Source organism: Danio rerio, chromosome 10 (assembly GCF_049306965.1).
Source record: "Danio rerio strain Tuebingen ecotype United States chromosome 10, GRCz12tu, whole genome shotgun sequence".
Lineage (NCBI taxonomy): Eukaryota > Metazoa > Chordata > Actinopteri > Cypriniformes > Danionidae > Danio > Danio rerio.
In genome coordinates this window covers 3,262,281-3,278,085 of record NC_133185.1, presented here as the reverse complement: position 1 = coordinate 3,278,085, position 15,805 = coordinate 3,262,281, and the positions used below count along the sequence as shown (strand labels likewise).

Below are 15,805 nucleotides of genomic sequence, written 5' to 3'. Positions count from 1 at the left end.
AGACTAAAGACCATGGCCTCCAGTGTCTGTCGCTAGAGCACCTTTATAGGTCAGAGGAGTGACCTCTACAGACCTGCACAGCACTTACTAGCTGGCCTCCGTTACGTTCAATGTAACCCTGCCAGTCCTACTCCGAGCTGGTATCGAAATGGCGACCTTTCGCATGGGAGTCGGTTGCTCTAATAAGGACACTAAAGACCATGGCCTCTAGTGTCTGTCGCTAGAGCACCTTTAGAGGTCAGAGGAGTGAGGTTTACCTGCACAGGACTTCACTAGCTGGCCACCGTTACACATCGACTTTGATACGGTACATCACCAAATTTGTAGTTCCAGTTCCGGTAAAATGAAATCCGGTAAAATCCCTTTACACACTAGCGAAGGCGCGAGGGATCACGGGACTGATCAGATGATGATCACTGACAGATTCGGCTGAGGGGAATAAAGGCTTAAAGTTCATTTTCACAACAAGTATAGCTAACCTTGTGCTGTGTTTGCTCCTGTCATTTGTCTGATGATTGATACAATAACCTACGCTGCAGCACGGGATTCGCCGGCCGTTTGCTATTGAAGGAGCAGCAGAGACTATCATGTATGGGACTTTGTCAGACTTTGACAGGGACTTTGTCAGTAACTTTTACAGTTCATATGGACCAGTTTCTACTTCCTCCAGATCATAACATGCGAGTGTAACTAAAATTGTTGCCTTGTTTGCAAAATATGTGTTTAATTGTGTGTTGTAAGTTGTAATGGCGCAGCTTGTAATCACGTATCGATTATAGATCAGTGCTTGTACTGTATCTCTCAGGTTAAATCTGTATGGGGCTGTTCACATATCGCATCCAAAACCACATTAAAAACGTGACGCGTGCTTCTTCTTTAAATGTGTTTCTGAGCTAGTGATCTATTCACTAGATACTGTTTGTTGCTATGGCCACCATCAGCGGTTCCTCACATGCGTGGCGCGGTTAATTTTCAATATAGTTCAACTTTTGCCACTGTGTGGATTAATACTGAATGTGTGTCGTCATTGTTAGCATTAGGAGTATGCTGGTGTTTAACTGCATTGCTTCATTGCATTCCTGCATTGGGCTCTCACATACTCTCTGCTACTTCATACTGTAGCTGTGGTGGGCATTTCTTTCTGTCTTGTTGTCCAATCACAACAGACTGGGTCATCGGTCCAATCAGCACAGATAAGCTTTGCGCTAAGGAGGGGTTTGGAAACAAAGAAAGAAACACTTGAAGAGGGAGTAAATGATGACAGAACTGTATGAACTATCCCTTTAACCTTCGCTTGCTTTCAACCATGTTGGCTCTCCACTTTGCCTTGTAGAACTAATATATTTTTTATTGACACCAGCACATTTATGACCCCATTCCTGGTTTGCGCTGATTCAGAATGTGGAAAATACAGACGGCTTCTCTGGCAGCCACGGAAAAGCAGCTATTTATTGATGGTGCCAGCGGACATCTGATGTTAATCAAACACATGTGGCGAGACGCTGGCAGATGTGTTTCTGTTTGACTCATTTGGAGTCATTTCAGACGTTTGCTTATGTTCATCATCGTGAGCCAGGAGCCACTTCTTCTCTTATCTTCCGATTTCCTGTGTGTCGCCTCTTTCTGCCGTCCAGCTGTAAATGAATCTGCTACTGGATTTAATTCACTCTATATGTTGTTATTTTTTCCAGCGCACAAAAGTCCAATCTATTTGACTCCCGCTGGCTGCATCAATATTTTGTCAGTGGAAATAAGCCAGTTAATTTTTGTCTTTTTTAATAAACTTGTTTGTGAGATCTGGGAGCAACAGGCAATGTGCTGATTACAAAACTAAATAAAAGATACAATCGCATGAGGCCTGTTGCACAAAATGAGTTGAAGAAACTCCAGGCTGCAGGCAGAGTACGTTTTTGGGTTGACAAAACCAAACAAATCCAACCAGGGGTGCGTTTCCGAAAACCATCGTTAGCCAACTAAGCTCACAAGTTGTGTCGTTACAAACATAGTTTGTTGATTTGGTGTTTCCCAAATCCGTTGTTCCAACGAACATTTGCAAACTCCGTCGCAAACTTGTATGCTTGGAGCTACACCTATGGAGCTGTAGTTAGAAACATAATTCCTGGCTGTGCTCTAATTCCAGTTATCCCCCCTATGCCCTATTCATTTAGTACATTTAAACATTTAAACTTGGAATTAATTAAAAAGAAGCATTAAAGACATCACTCCTAGGTGTCATTTGCTTTCAAAGCATTTTTACAGTTCAGTTTTAGCGATCTTCATGTTTATAATTGTGCTCTCTTCGCAGTGCACTCTGAAAACATTGATGTCATTTTGAGCACAGCCTCATGACGAAAGCTAGAGGTGATCTATTATTTAAAAGCGGAATTTCTGTTACATCTCCAAAGCTTGTGAAAACAAAAAGCATACATTAATGCTTTTAATTTATAGTAGGTTATTTATGAAGTATCTGTATTGTATATGACATGGGCCTGTTGGTGATAACATAGATTTTACGTTTCCATAGACCTTACGGTTGATTTCAACTCTCGGAAAAGACAAAAAAAAAAGAAAGATAAAGTGCAAAAATATAAACTTTATTGTTTGTATTTTAGAATTTTACAAATACTTCGATTTAAACTGTGGTATAAATATAACTGTTAAAGACATTAATAATATTATGACAGTGTTTTCAAATATTAAATACATTAAATATTTTGCTGGTGCTCGTTCACTACTCAAAATAAACTCTCCTCAAAGGAACTCTGGAGCACATTACAGCAAAAATATGATTATTTACATATTAAAAAGCTGACATTTCATTATAAGATCTTCATTTCAGTGTCGAAAAAAAAAATCACACATCCCATATAGAAATCTGATACCAATATATGCAATTTACAGTAAAAAAAAAGCAAATACAAAAAAACATAATAAAAAAACATACAAGATAATATTTCAATTTTACATAAATATATGTCATATATTCAACACATACTTTAAAATATTGCAAAAATGACCACTTAAATATGTTTTTCCCTACTATTGTAAACACAAATATACAGCCTGAAAATGATTTATACCCTTGGAAAATGATCACCAGATATAAATAAAAGCTGAGAAATATTGTTTTCCACAATGAAGCCGTCTTATTATCTTTTGGGAAAAGCTGGTGTCATCCACTCAAAAACAAACTTGCTGGTTGAGTAAAAGGAACTTTACATCAGAATTTGCCAGCGATATGAATAATTTGACTATATTTATGTTTATTTATATTAGTGTACGATATAAAAATTTAATAAAGTTGACCAAATATGAACACATATATAAAATTATAGCTTATATATTTGAAAATATATTAAGGCAGCACGATGGGAAAATAAGCGATATTGTTGTTGAGTGTTGCGATAATCATATTTCTTACGATATAACTAACACTTTTTAATTATTATAATTATATATAATGATCATACTAAAACAAACGGATATCTTTCTGAGCTTATTGCATCAATAAAAAGCCCATCTAATTAGCCACATCTGATTAAATTTATTGCACTTCTCTGCGATATGGATATTGTATATACTACTATAATGCGATAACGATATTTTTCATGTAGCTCTACCATATATCTAAATACATACGAAAATATATGTAAACAAACGTTCTTTGCAATTGTAATTACTTGTATGTCGATATGTTATGGCTGCAATATGTGTCGAAAAATACCGTTATCGCAATATTAGTATATGCAATATCCATACTACAGAGCAGTGCAATAAATTTAATCAGATGTGGCCAATCAGATGGGCTTTTTTAGATGAATATATAATTTTTTTTTTTTTACATGTATGCACATTTTTGTAATTCCAATCCTTGAAAAAATATATATTAAAATATAAAATAAGCAGCCATTTTGCAATATTTTAAATAATATTTTGCATATTTCATTTATGTAAATCCAAATATTCTTTCAATCATTTTCCTTTGGCATAGTCCCTGATTTATCCACAGTGGAATGAACCACCAACTACTGGCATATGTTGTATGCAGCTAATGCCCTTCCAGTAGCTACTCAGCACCGTGCTGGGAAACTAAATCCAAAATGAACTTGTCATATGTGTAATTTGCATATATTTTCATCAGATTTCTATGTAAGTTTAACAGTACATCAGTACATCATAAGCGTCTGAGGATGGAAAGATGTGTTCAGGTAATGTGTTTGTTGTGGGTAATAATGCACATGATGGTTAGCGTGATGTCCAGGCAGAGCGTACATGATTGGGTTTTGCGTGAGTGCTGTGGGTGCGCAGTGGCTCTGCTCTTCTCCACCGTGACCGTCCAGCTCCTTCTTCCATTTGGTGCGTCGGTTCTGAAACCAGATCTTGACCTGCGTTTCTGAGAGGCCGAGGGCTGAGGCGATGCAGTGGCGCTCGAACACTGACAGATAGTGGCTGCTCTGAAAGCTTCGCTCCAGGATGCGCAGCTGATCCAGTGTGAATGCGGTGCGGATGCGCTTCGACTTCACTTTTGCAGCAGAAGCATTCGCGATGTTTGGAGCCGATGGGTCTTGAGTTGGAGAAGTCGTCTTCGGTGATTCTCTGTTATCTGAAATGAATGTAGATGCAATTGGAATATGTTGCGTGGATTATTTCGTTAACTGTAGTATGTGACCAAACCCTCAACTAGATCAAATATACAATTGACGTCAAAATAATTTGCACTTTTGTAAAATTAATTATTTAAATAATATTTCACAAGTGTTGCTTAATGAAGAATATATTTATTTTTTTATATTTTAAAAAGGGGCAGCACGGTGGCACAGTAGGTACCACGATCGCCTCACGGCAAGAAGGTCGCCTTATTCGAGCCTCGGCTGGGTCAGTTGGCATTTCTGTGTGGAGTTTGCATGTTCTCCCCATGTTCGTGTGGGTTTTCGTTCATTAAATTGTCTGAAGTGTATGTGTGTGAATGAGTGTGAAAGGGTTTTTCCCAGTGATGGGTTGTAGCTGGAAGGGCATCCGCTGCATAAAACATATGCTATATAAGTTGGCGGTTCCGCTGTTGCGACCCCAGATTAATAAAGGGACTAAGCCGAAAAGAAAATGAATTAAATGAATAAATATTTTTTTTTTAAAACTAAAGCGTAACTAATAATTAAAAGTTTTTGACATGGTGACAGTGCACAATATTTTTCTAATAATTAAAAAAAAAATGGTAATATTTAGCTGGATTTAATTGGATTAATTAAGTTAACAAGGCAAGTTAGAATAATTAGGTAGACAATATTATTAATATTGTTTCAAAAACTGCTTTTGTTCCAGTCAAACTAAAATAAATAAGATTTTTTCCCAGAAGACAAAATATTATAGGAAATACTGTGAAATTCTCTTGGTCTGTTAAACAAATTATACAAATTTCATCATAGGGTGAATAATAATTCAGATATTTTTGATATAGTAATCATCGGTTAATGGAAGCATAAACAGTCACTGTGTTAAGACTTATCAGTCAACATGTTAAGAATTGGTCTTAAAGAGAAAATTCACCCCCCAAAAAATTCCACCATTATTTATACTAAAGAATATTGGAAGAAACAGCAATTGACTTCTTGTTGCTACAATGGATGTCAACAGAAGACAGAATCACAAACAGGATTGCTGCCACTTAACGGTGAGTAAATAATGACAAAATTTGTTGTTTTTGGGTGAACTATCATTTTAAGCACTGGTTTCACTAACTAACAGTTAAGTTAAAAGGACAATCACTTTTATTTTTCAGATGAAAGTTCACCTAATTAACCGCTTGTTAACTGAAAAAATATATATAATTATGACCTGTCTAACTTTTTAAGCCTACGCACTTTATGCAACTTGCAACAGTTCTAAAATATTAAATAGCTGTCTTTTTTAATATTGTATGAACTAATAAATCTTTTGATGAAAACAATATTTAGGCTGCCATAGTAGGCTACAATACACTTATACAAATACATTCAAATACTGCCCTCTCCTGGAAAAACACCTGTTATTTTGTTTTGAAAAGTCCAAAAATATCTTTATAATATTAATTCTACATTAAATGTTATTATGTAATCAACATTTTGCAGAATTCATTAAATAAATGTTAAATATTGTGTAAATACCTCACAAATTTACCTGACAAATGTGTTTATTATGTTGTTAAAGAAAAGTATTGCTATTGTATTCCTGAATAGCTAGCTTGCAACAAACTTACTGTACCACAGGCATATCATATGCTGGCTATATCAAATAATACTAGTATAATACTTTTTAAAACGAATTTTCCCTTCGATAAAGCGATATAAAAACGCTCAAACTCACTGGAGATTTCCCGCGTTTCTCTTGTCCCGTTGAATTTGGCGGGATCCAAAATGTCTGCGATGGAGAAGGAAGTTTTCCCCTGCAGTGTAGAATTGCTCGTTTCTTCGTGCATCCTGACGGTGACTTCTGAGAGCAGTACGTAAATGAGACCTTATAACTCTCAGAGTGCTGTTATATGTGCCAGCATCCATCACTTCCTCACCTTATATACACCTCAAACAGACGCGTGTAAAATTAACATGTTAAAGCAGCTCAGTGAGGTAAAACCAAACCCTCGAGCTCCTCCTTTACACAGTTTACCATGTGAATGTGTCTCAGTGGGTGACACGCTTCCTTTGCTATTTATTGCCCTGCATCTGGTTAAAATGTGCCCTTTTCTGAAGAGCCGTGTAGTTTTTTGTATTAGAGCTTGTCGTTATTTGCAATTGTGTGATTTTACGGTGCTCGAGCGCGAGAGGTGCTGTTGTGATGCTAATTAATCGACTGAAGTCTTCAAGAAGTGAAATAGCGTGGTTAAGATCCAGTGTTGGGTATAAATAAGTAATACATTAGGCTTAAGCCTTTCTTAACCTCTTTTTTCAAGCATAAGTAACACATTTAAATAACACATTTTTAGATTACTAAGTATAAAGTATGTATAAATATATTATGTTGTCTTTTTCGTTTCTATATTTTAGATTAAAAGAGGCTTAAAGTGATAGTTTTGTCTAAAAAATAAAAAAATACTGTTTACTCACATTTTAAAAATCTAAACCTTAGATGTAGACACACTTATTTTTTTAAAACGTGCATTTAGCTGCTTAAACATCACAATTTAATGTTAAAATAAAAGTAATTTCTTTTTTTAAACCAGAATATAGTTCGGCCAAAACTGATAATCCTGTCGTCATTTACTTATTGTTCACTTGTCACGAACAAGTTTCTTTCTTCTGTTGAAGGCAAAAGAAGATAATTTGAAAAATGCTGAAAACCTGTAACCATTGACTTCCATAGTATTGTTTTTTCCAATGGAGGTAAATGGTCTAACATTTTTCAGAATATTTTTATGAGAGAAACTCAAACTTACCTTGAGGGTTGAAACCACTTGAGAGTAAGTAAGAGTAAATTTTCCAATATAAACAAACCACTATGTGAAAAGTGATGCACAATGCACTGTCAGTATTGAAAGATTTGAATGTATAGATTTTAAAATATATCAATTAAAATGCATTAATGCGTTGAATTTAAAATCTATTTATTTAAAGAGTTGACATTAGTAATTAATTAAAATGTATAAGGCTGAAAGATTAGTATGTCAAACCGTGCATAAAGCTATCGTTCACCCTAATCTGCCATCATTTACTTTCTGTTGCATTTCAATCAAACCTGTTTCCATCAAATTAATCTTTGTTAAAATGTTATTATTTCTTCTACACAAATGGTTTAAATCAAGTGTGCCGCAAGCCTGCGTTTGAGTGAAGGTCTCGGCCGTTAGATCGCCTCCTGGGGGCTGGCTGCAGTACAAGTCATAAAGCCCGCCTCCTCCGTGTTAATGAAGGAGACTTGAGCCCAAATAAAAAAAAATATTACACTTGCAATAAAATGTCCCGAAAGATGGTTCTGGTCGATTTAGGCACTGGTTATTGTGCGGAAATAGGTGCAGATCTTCATTTTTGTAAACAGTTTGTTTTTAGCAGTAATTTAATGCTGGGCGTGTCATCGTGATTGACAGCTGTGATTGACAGTTTCTCAAAGCAGCGCGTCTGAGCTTCGGCAGGAGACTGAAGTGTTATTATTCGATTTCTGTGTTATTTTACCATGACAAAATGAGTTCAGCAGTAAACTATAGTTTCTGACATACATGATCTGGTGGAACACTGTTTATTCGCTAAGTTCAGGGCTTTTTTCGGGCTTTATTAGTTTGCTGATACACGCCTAACCACCCAGATAGCAAAACACAGTTCCGGCTAGATTCTCGCCTGCCGGAGACTTATCTCTTAGAGCTCAGACTGACTAATGTTACCTCTGCTGGACCTACTCCGGATGCCTGGACTCACTACCCAATTCCAGCCCGAGTCAATCGAGCCAGATGCGGCGGCCGAGCGAGCCGCCGCATGCGAGCCGGAATCAGCCCGCGATGCCGCGAGTATGTTATGCGCTGCGGCCCGAAGCTGCCGCGATTTAATATATAAAACCCTCATATTTGTTAACGTTATTACATCCATTTGTGTTGATATGACAGCAAACGCATGCTGAGAAGTTCGGGGGGCGTGGTTGATTTTACATAAAGCGTTTGATTGGAAGCTCGACTCCGCTCATTTTCGTGGCTCCTCCTCTGGCTCCATCAGACAGTCCTTCTGCGCATGTCAAGGCTCCAATTTCAGCAGTCTTTTGCAACAGTTTGTGCCCGTCAAGCAGGCGTTTTGCCCTCAAGGCGTTCAATGGGAAAAAGGGCTGTCGCGTCGTCCATATTTTTTACAGTCATTGGTTTAAATACACTTGAAATCTCACAATCATAGGCCTTAAAAACAAAGCAAACAAACAGACGAGGTTGAACTTCACAATGTGGTTCCTGGTCAACTATAATCCCACTCAAATTTTAAATCAGTTCAAGTTTATTTGTATATCACTTTTTACACCCATTATTGTTTCAAAGCAATTTTACACAAGTTGCACATTACTGCTTTACAGTCAGGTTCGGAAAAGTCAAGGTTATTAATTACCAAAACTTTATTAGTTATCCCGATAGCAAAACTTCTCTGGCCTAGATCTGGCCCACACCATCAGCATTTGCTTGGCCCACATGCCGCCGTGAATTACGGTACAAGACTGGACCAAGTCTGGGTTCCATACAAAAGGCAAAAATGGACCATATCTGGGCCAAGTCTCAGCCAAGTTAATAACCCTGAACTGGGCCAGATATGTTGGTGTGTCACGACTGCAATGTTTTTTATAAACTCATGGAGCATTTCGCTTTATGGCTGTGCTTTTTCTTGTAGCGACCTGATTGAAAGAACTTTTTCTTTACTCTAAAATAATTTAAATGTATTTTAAAAGTGGGTCAAGATAGGCAGAACGTACGTGGCCCATATAGAAATACTACATTTGAGATTTGACCCAAGTCTTGAGTGCCGCCTGTAAGACGGTGCCACCTCGGCCAAACCTGGGCCATGTTTGGCCCACATGTTGTATGCCAGTGCCGGACGAATGCCTGCTGTGCCAGACTTCTTTGCTACCTGGGTACCAACAACTTTACAAATCAACTAAGTTACAGCTTTTCACACTAAAGTTATTATATATAAGCATAGTTATCCTGCGGCGATTTAGTGGCGCAGTAGGTAGTGCTGTCGCCTCAGAGCAAGAAGGTTGCTGGGTTGCTGGTTCGATCCTCGGCTCAGTTGGCATTTCCGTGTGGAGTTTGCATGTTCTCCCTGCGTTCGCGTGGGTTTCCTCAGGGTGCTCCCACAGTCCAAAGACATGCGGTACAGGTGAATTGGGTGGGCTAAATTGTCCGTAGTAAGTGTGGATGTTTCAAAGAGAGGGGTTGTGACTGGAAGGGAATACGCTGCGTAATTATATGTGCTGGATAATTGGTGGTTCATTCCGCTGTGGCAACCCCGCATTAATAAAGGGAATAAGCCGACAAGAAAATGAATGAATAATTAACGTTCGGTTATATAGTACAGTTTTTCTCAACTGGTGGGTCGCGGGAACATTTTCAGTGGGTGGTCAAAAAAACAACAAAAGTTGAATATTTTATTTATTTAGACTTTTATTTTGAAATGCGTGCATGACAACCCTACCCTTTTGATGTTTTTACTCTGTTATATTTCTATAATATTATACATTTGGGTAAATGACAGCAATAAAATATATAGTTCATTTGTGAGTCTTGGTGATTTTCTTACGATTTATCTGTCACTACTTGTGTATGTTAACAAATAAATACAAATTAATTATAATTCCTAAAATTGTATTATAGTTCCTAAACATTTGGGTCATGGCTTGATGACCATGTAAAAATGTGGGGCCCATGGCCAAACCAGTTGAGAACCCCTGATATATACTATACTAAGATGTCCACCTTACTGAAAAAACAGCTTAAACCAGCCTAGGCTAGTTGGCTGGTTTTAGCTAGTCAACCAGGCTGGTTTTAGAGAGGTTTTGGGTACTTCCAGGCTGGTTTCCAGCCATTTCCAGCCTGGTCTTAGCTGGTCAGGCTGGGAGATGACCAGCTAAAACTAGCTTGACCAGCCTAGCCAGGCTGGGAGCCCAGCCAAAACCAGCTGTATCCAGCTTAAACCAGACTGGTCAAGCTGGTTTTAGCTGGTCATTTTCCAGCTAAGACCAGGCTGGAAATGGCTGGAAGCCAGCCTGGAAGTGGCCAAAACCCCTCTAAATCCAGGCTGGTTGACCAGCTAAAACCAGCCAATCAGCTTAGGCTGGTTTTATCTGTTTTTTTCAGCAGGGCATGTGTACATGTTTAGTGAAGTGTTTTTGTGTATTAAGTGTGTGTGTTGGCCATTTCCTAACAGATAAATAATCAATAACTGAACTTAAACTCAACTGACATTGCTGGATTTGCTCTGAACAGACTTTGCAGATTCTGCGATGTGTCTATTGTGAATGCACACATTACGATATCGAAACTGAAATGATACATTGTGCAGCCCTAGTGTGTGTGTGTGTGTGTGTGTGTTACTGTAAGTGTGTGCACAGCAGGGGCTTCAGACAAAGGTTTTCTGCGGCTGTAAATAATGTGCGAGTCTCCAGAGGTGGTCAGCCGTGGCAGCTGCCGTCCGCCATGCTGCTGGTATTCAGAGCGCGGGGCTCATCCGGCCCACCGGGACAATTAGCAGATGTCACCCGTGTCTCTGACCCAGCCTGACCCGAGTCTTTGTCCTGCGGCTGCAGGAGGAGTGTGCCTGCAGCTCTGCCGCTTCACAGATCAATTACACATCACCAGTGCTGTAGAAAACAGATTAACCTTATTAACCTGCTCTGCTTTCTTACGCTCTCTCTGTATTATCAATTATTGACCACCAGCTTTGGTCAACGGGGCGTTTATAAATGTGGTGTACGCTGTTAGAAAGTGTACGGTTCCACACAATCCATTAAGTTCTTTATTAAAATAGTATTAAAATACCCCAAGATATAACCCAGCTATAGGTTATTATAGGCACCTTCCCAACTAATGATCATTTTATCCCAGTGCTTTGGGTTATATATTTTAGCCCTATGCATTGGGTTATTTTGATTAAATGTTATTTTTTTTAATCTGGTATTTCTATTGCTACTAGTACTACTATTTTATTTTTAATTATGGTCGCGTAAATAAATAACATATGGCTTTATTTCCATTACATTTTAGTTCCAGACACTTTTGATCAAATAAATTAGGAACCACAAACGACGAAGAAACAGAACAAAGCAGACAGTTAAAAACTGTGCAAGCAGAAAATCCTGTGTTGATGGAGCAGAATATGGAGCTCTGTGTGCTGTAGAGGCTGTCCAGCAGCTGCAGCAGGCTTTCCTACTGAACAAAAACTGCTTAAACCAGCCTAGGCTGGTTGGCTGGTTTTAGCTGGTCGACCAGGCTGGTTTTAGAGGGGTTTTGGCCATTTCCAGCCTGGTCTTAGCTGGTCAGGCTGGGAGATGACCGGCTAAAACCAGCTTGACCAGCCTAGCCAGGATGGGAGCCCAGCCAAAACCAGCTATATCCAGCTTAAACCAGACTGGTTAAGCTGGTTTTAGCTGGATTTAGCTAGTCATTTTCCAGCCAGACCAGCTAAAACCAGAGCACACCAGTAAATCCACTTCTAAATGTCTGAAGCAAAACAAAATGAAGACTTCGGAGTGGCCTAGTCAAAGTCCTGATCTGAATACAATTGAGATGCTCTGGCATGACTTTAAGAAGGCAGTTTATGCTCGAAAATCCTCAAATGTGGTGGAATTACAACAATTCTGCAGAGATGAGTGGGTCAAAATTCCTCCACAGCGCTGTAACAGACTTATTGCAAGTCATCGAAAACAATCTGATTGCATTTGTTGTTGCTAACGGGGGCCAAACCAACTGTTAGATTTAAGAAGCACTTTTTTTCACATAGGCCTATGTAGTTTTGTATTTAGTTTTGCGTCAAAAATAACAAAAACCTTAATTTCAAGACTGCATGATGCGTTTACTTGTGTTATCTGTGACTAATGTTTAAATTAGTTTGATGATCTGAAACATTAAAGTGTGACGAGCATTCAAATAAGTGAGGGGGCAAACACTTTTTCACACTTCTTTAAGTAGGCAATTTTTTTCTTCAGAAAGTCAGCAATTAAATCAGCTTTTTCCTGTGTGTTACTGATTTGGCATGATGTTATTTTTACTTTAAAAACACATCTAAAAGTATATTTTTTTATATATTTGAATTCGTTTATTCCAGCCAAACTAAAGGAAAATAAGACTTTCTCCAGAAAAATAAATATTATAAGAAATACTGTCAAAATTCCCTTGCTCTGTTAGACATCACTTTGACTCCATAATATCAATCTTAATGATTATATATATATATATATATATATATATATATATATATATATATATATATATATATATATATATATATATATATATATATATATATATATATATATATATATATATATATATATATATATATATAAGAATAAAGATGTGAGAGGTCATTCTGTCTCTACATCACAGATGGTCAACAATTCATCAACGAGACGGACACAAAAAAACGACATGTACTTCAGCACTTTCCTCTTTTACATCCCATCAGCAAGGCAATTCTCTCAGCGGGCGTCCGGCCTCTGCGTAACAACAGTGAAACACAGCATTGTGCTGCAGTTTCACACAGACAAAGGCTGTTTTAGCGGTAATAGATGTTTAAACCGTGTTTTACAGGTTTACGATGGATGTGATGTGTATTGAGTGGCACTTTAATTTGTGAAAGGAGTTTGTTTGTGTCGTGTTTAAGCATCTGGTCCTACAGGAAGAAGGAGAGGACAACAGACTTTAAAGTTTCAAATCAAATAAATTTTAATTTTAGTCCAAAATCACTTCATCCAGTATTGAAAGTAAGGTTGTTATTAAGAAAAAGCTTAATCCAAAGCGACATAGTCCTGTGTTAAAAAGCAAATCCACTTCTGAACGGCTGAAGAAAAACAAAATGAAGACTTTGGAGTGGCCTAGTCAAAGTCCTGACCGGAATTCAATTGAGATGCTGTGGCATGACTTTAAAATGACCACTTAGTTCATATTTATTAAACACTAATGCATATTCTCAAGATTACAGTTGTCTTTTAATTTAAATTTCAAGACTGACTGTAGCTTCTGTTTTGCTTTTTCTTTCAATCAAATTTGTTCATAATAAGATATATTTGCAATTTTGTGACTTTACTGCAAGCAAGCATGTTGTTGGAATACTAATTATTATATGAATAATACTAAAATGTTAAATTAAAATAGCATTATTTATTTATTAGAGAGAGCTGAGAATGAGAGGTTGTTTATAATTTAAGACATTTAAGACACAATAAGGCACAAGCCACCTATTTATTTGTAAAATGTTTAAGATATTTTGTAAATGTAAAACATTATACATACAGTGGTGTGAAAAAGTGTTTGGCCCCTTACTGATTTCTTTCTCTGACTTTCTATTTGCACGTTTGTCACACTTTAGTATTTCAATTCAAACTGATTTGAATATTAGTCAAAGTTAACACAAGTAAACATGTCATGCAGTTTTTTTAAAAAACTAAATCCAAAACTGCATAGTCTTGGGTGGAAAAAGACTAAAGCACACCAGGAAGGCCACTTCTGAATAGCTGAAGAAAATCAAAATGAGGACTTTGGAGTGGCCTAGTCAGAGTCCTGACCTGAATCCAATTGAGATCATGTGTTTTTAGTTTTCAGTATCTGGTCTACATGAAGAAAGAGAGGACATTTGAGCTGTTAATCACTTCTGACCACTTAGTTCAAACTTATTAAACACAAACACACACACACACACACACACACACACACACACACACACACACACACACACACACACACATATATATATATATATATATATATATATATATATATATATATATATATATTTTTTTTTTTTTTTTTTTTTTAGATAACAATGGTCTTTTAATCTAAATTACAAGACTTACTGTAGCTTAACAGTAAAAAAAAATCTATTTTGGTTTTTCTTTCCATCATTTTTATCCATAATTACATATATTTGCACTTTTGTGACTTTACTGCAAGCAAGCATGTTGTTGGAATGCTAATAAATAAATAGATAATAGTGAAATGTAAATTAAATTAAAATAGCCTTATTTATTTACTAGAGAGGCAGAGTTGGGAGTTATTTATAATTTAAGACACAATAAGAATCAAACAAATTTAAATATTAGTCAAAGTTAACACAAGCAAACACAACCTGAGGTTTTTTAAAAAACTAAATCCAAAACTGCATAGTCTTGGGTGGAAAAAGACTAAAGCACACCAGGAAGGCCACTTCTGAATAGCTGAAGAAAATCAAAATGAGGACTTTGGAGTGGCCTAGTCAGAGTCCTGACCTGAATCCAATTGAGATCATGTGTTTTTAGTTTTCAGTATCTGGTCTACATGAAGAAAGAGAGGACATTTGAGCTGTTAATCACTTCTGACCACTTAGTTCAAACTTATTAAACACAAACACACACACACACACACACACACACACACACACACACACACACACACACACACACACACATATATATATATATATATATATATATATATATATATATATATATTTTTTTTTTTTTTTTTTTTTTTTTTTTAGATAACAATGGTCTTTTAATCTAAATTACAAGACTTACTGTAGCTTAACAGTAAAAAAAAATCTATTTTGGTTTTTCTTTCCATCATTTTTATCCATAATTACATATATTTGCACTTTTGTGACTTTACTGCAAGCAAGCATGTTGTTGGAATGCTAATAAATAAATAGATAATAGTGAAATGTAAATTAAATTAAAATAGCCTTATTTATTTACTAGAGAGGCAGAGTTGGGAGTTATTTATAATTTAAGACACAATAAGAATCAAACAAATTTAAATATTAGTCAAAGTTAACACAAGCAAACACAACCTGAGGTTTTTTAAAAAACTAAATCCTAAACTGCATAGTCCTGGATGAAAAAGTCCAAAGCCACCAGGAAGGCAACTTCTGAATAGCTGAAGAAAAGCAAAATGAGGACTTTGGAGTGGCCTAGTCAGAGTCCTGACCTGAATCCAATTGAGATCATGTGTTTTTAGCTTTCAGTATCTGGTCTACATGTAGAAAGAGAGGACATTTGAGCTGTTATTCACTTCTGACCACTTAGTTCAAACTTATTAAACACACATATATATATATATATATATATATATATTTTTTTTAGATAACAATGGTCTTTTAATCTAAATTACAAGACATACTGTAGCTTA

General features: G+C 36.7%; 1 protein-coding gene and 1 long non-coding RNA gene across 2 annotated transcripts in view; one reads left to right on the top strand and one right to left on the bottom strand.

The window, feature by feature from the left end:
* Positions 1-15,805, top strand: part of LOC141376286 (uncharacterized) — a 501,640-nt gene that overhangs the window by 303,953 nt on the left and 181,882 nt on the right. The window lies entirely within an intron of this gene.
* Positions 3,946-6,518, bottom strand: pnx (posterior neuron-specific homeobox). Its single transcript, NM_178302.2, is given in 2 exon segments — positions 3,946-4,603; positions 6,340-6,518. Coding segments are annotated over 2 exon segments (549 nt in total). The 5' UTR covers positions 6,452-6,518; the 3' UTR covers positions 3,946-4,166.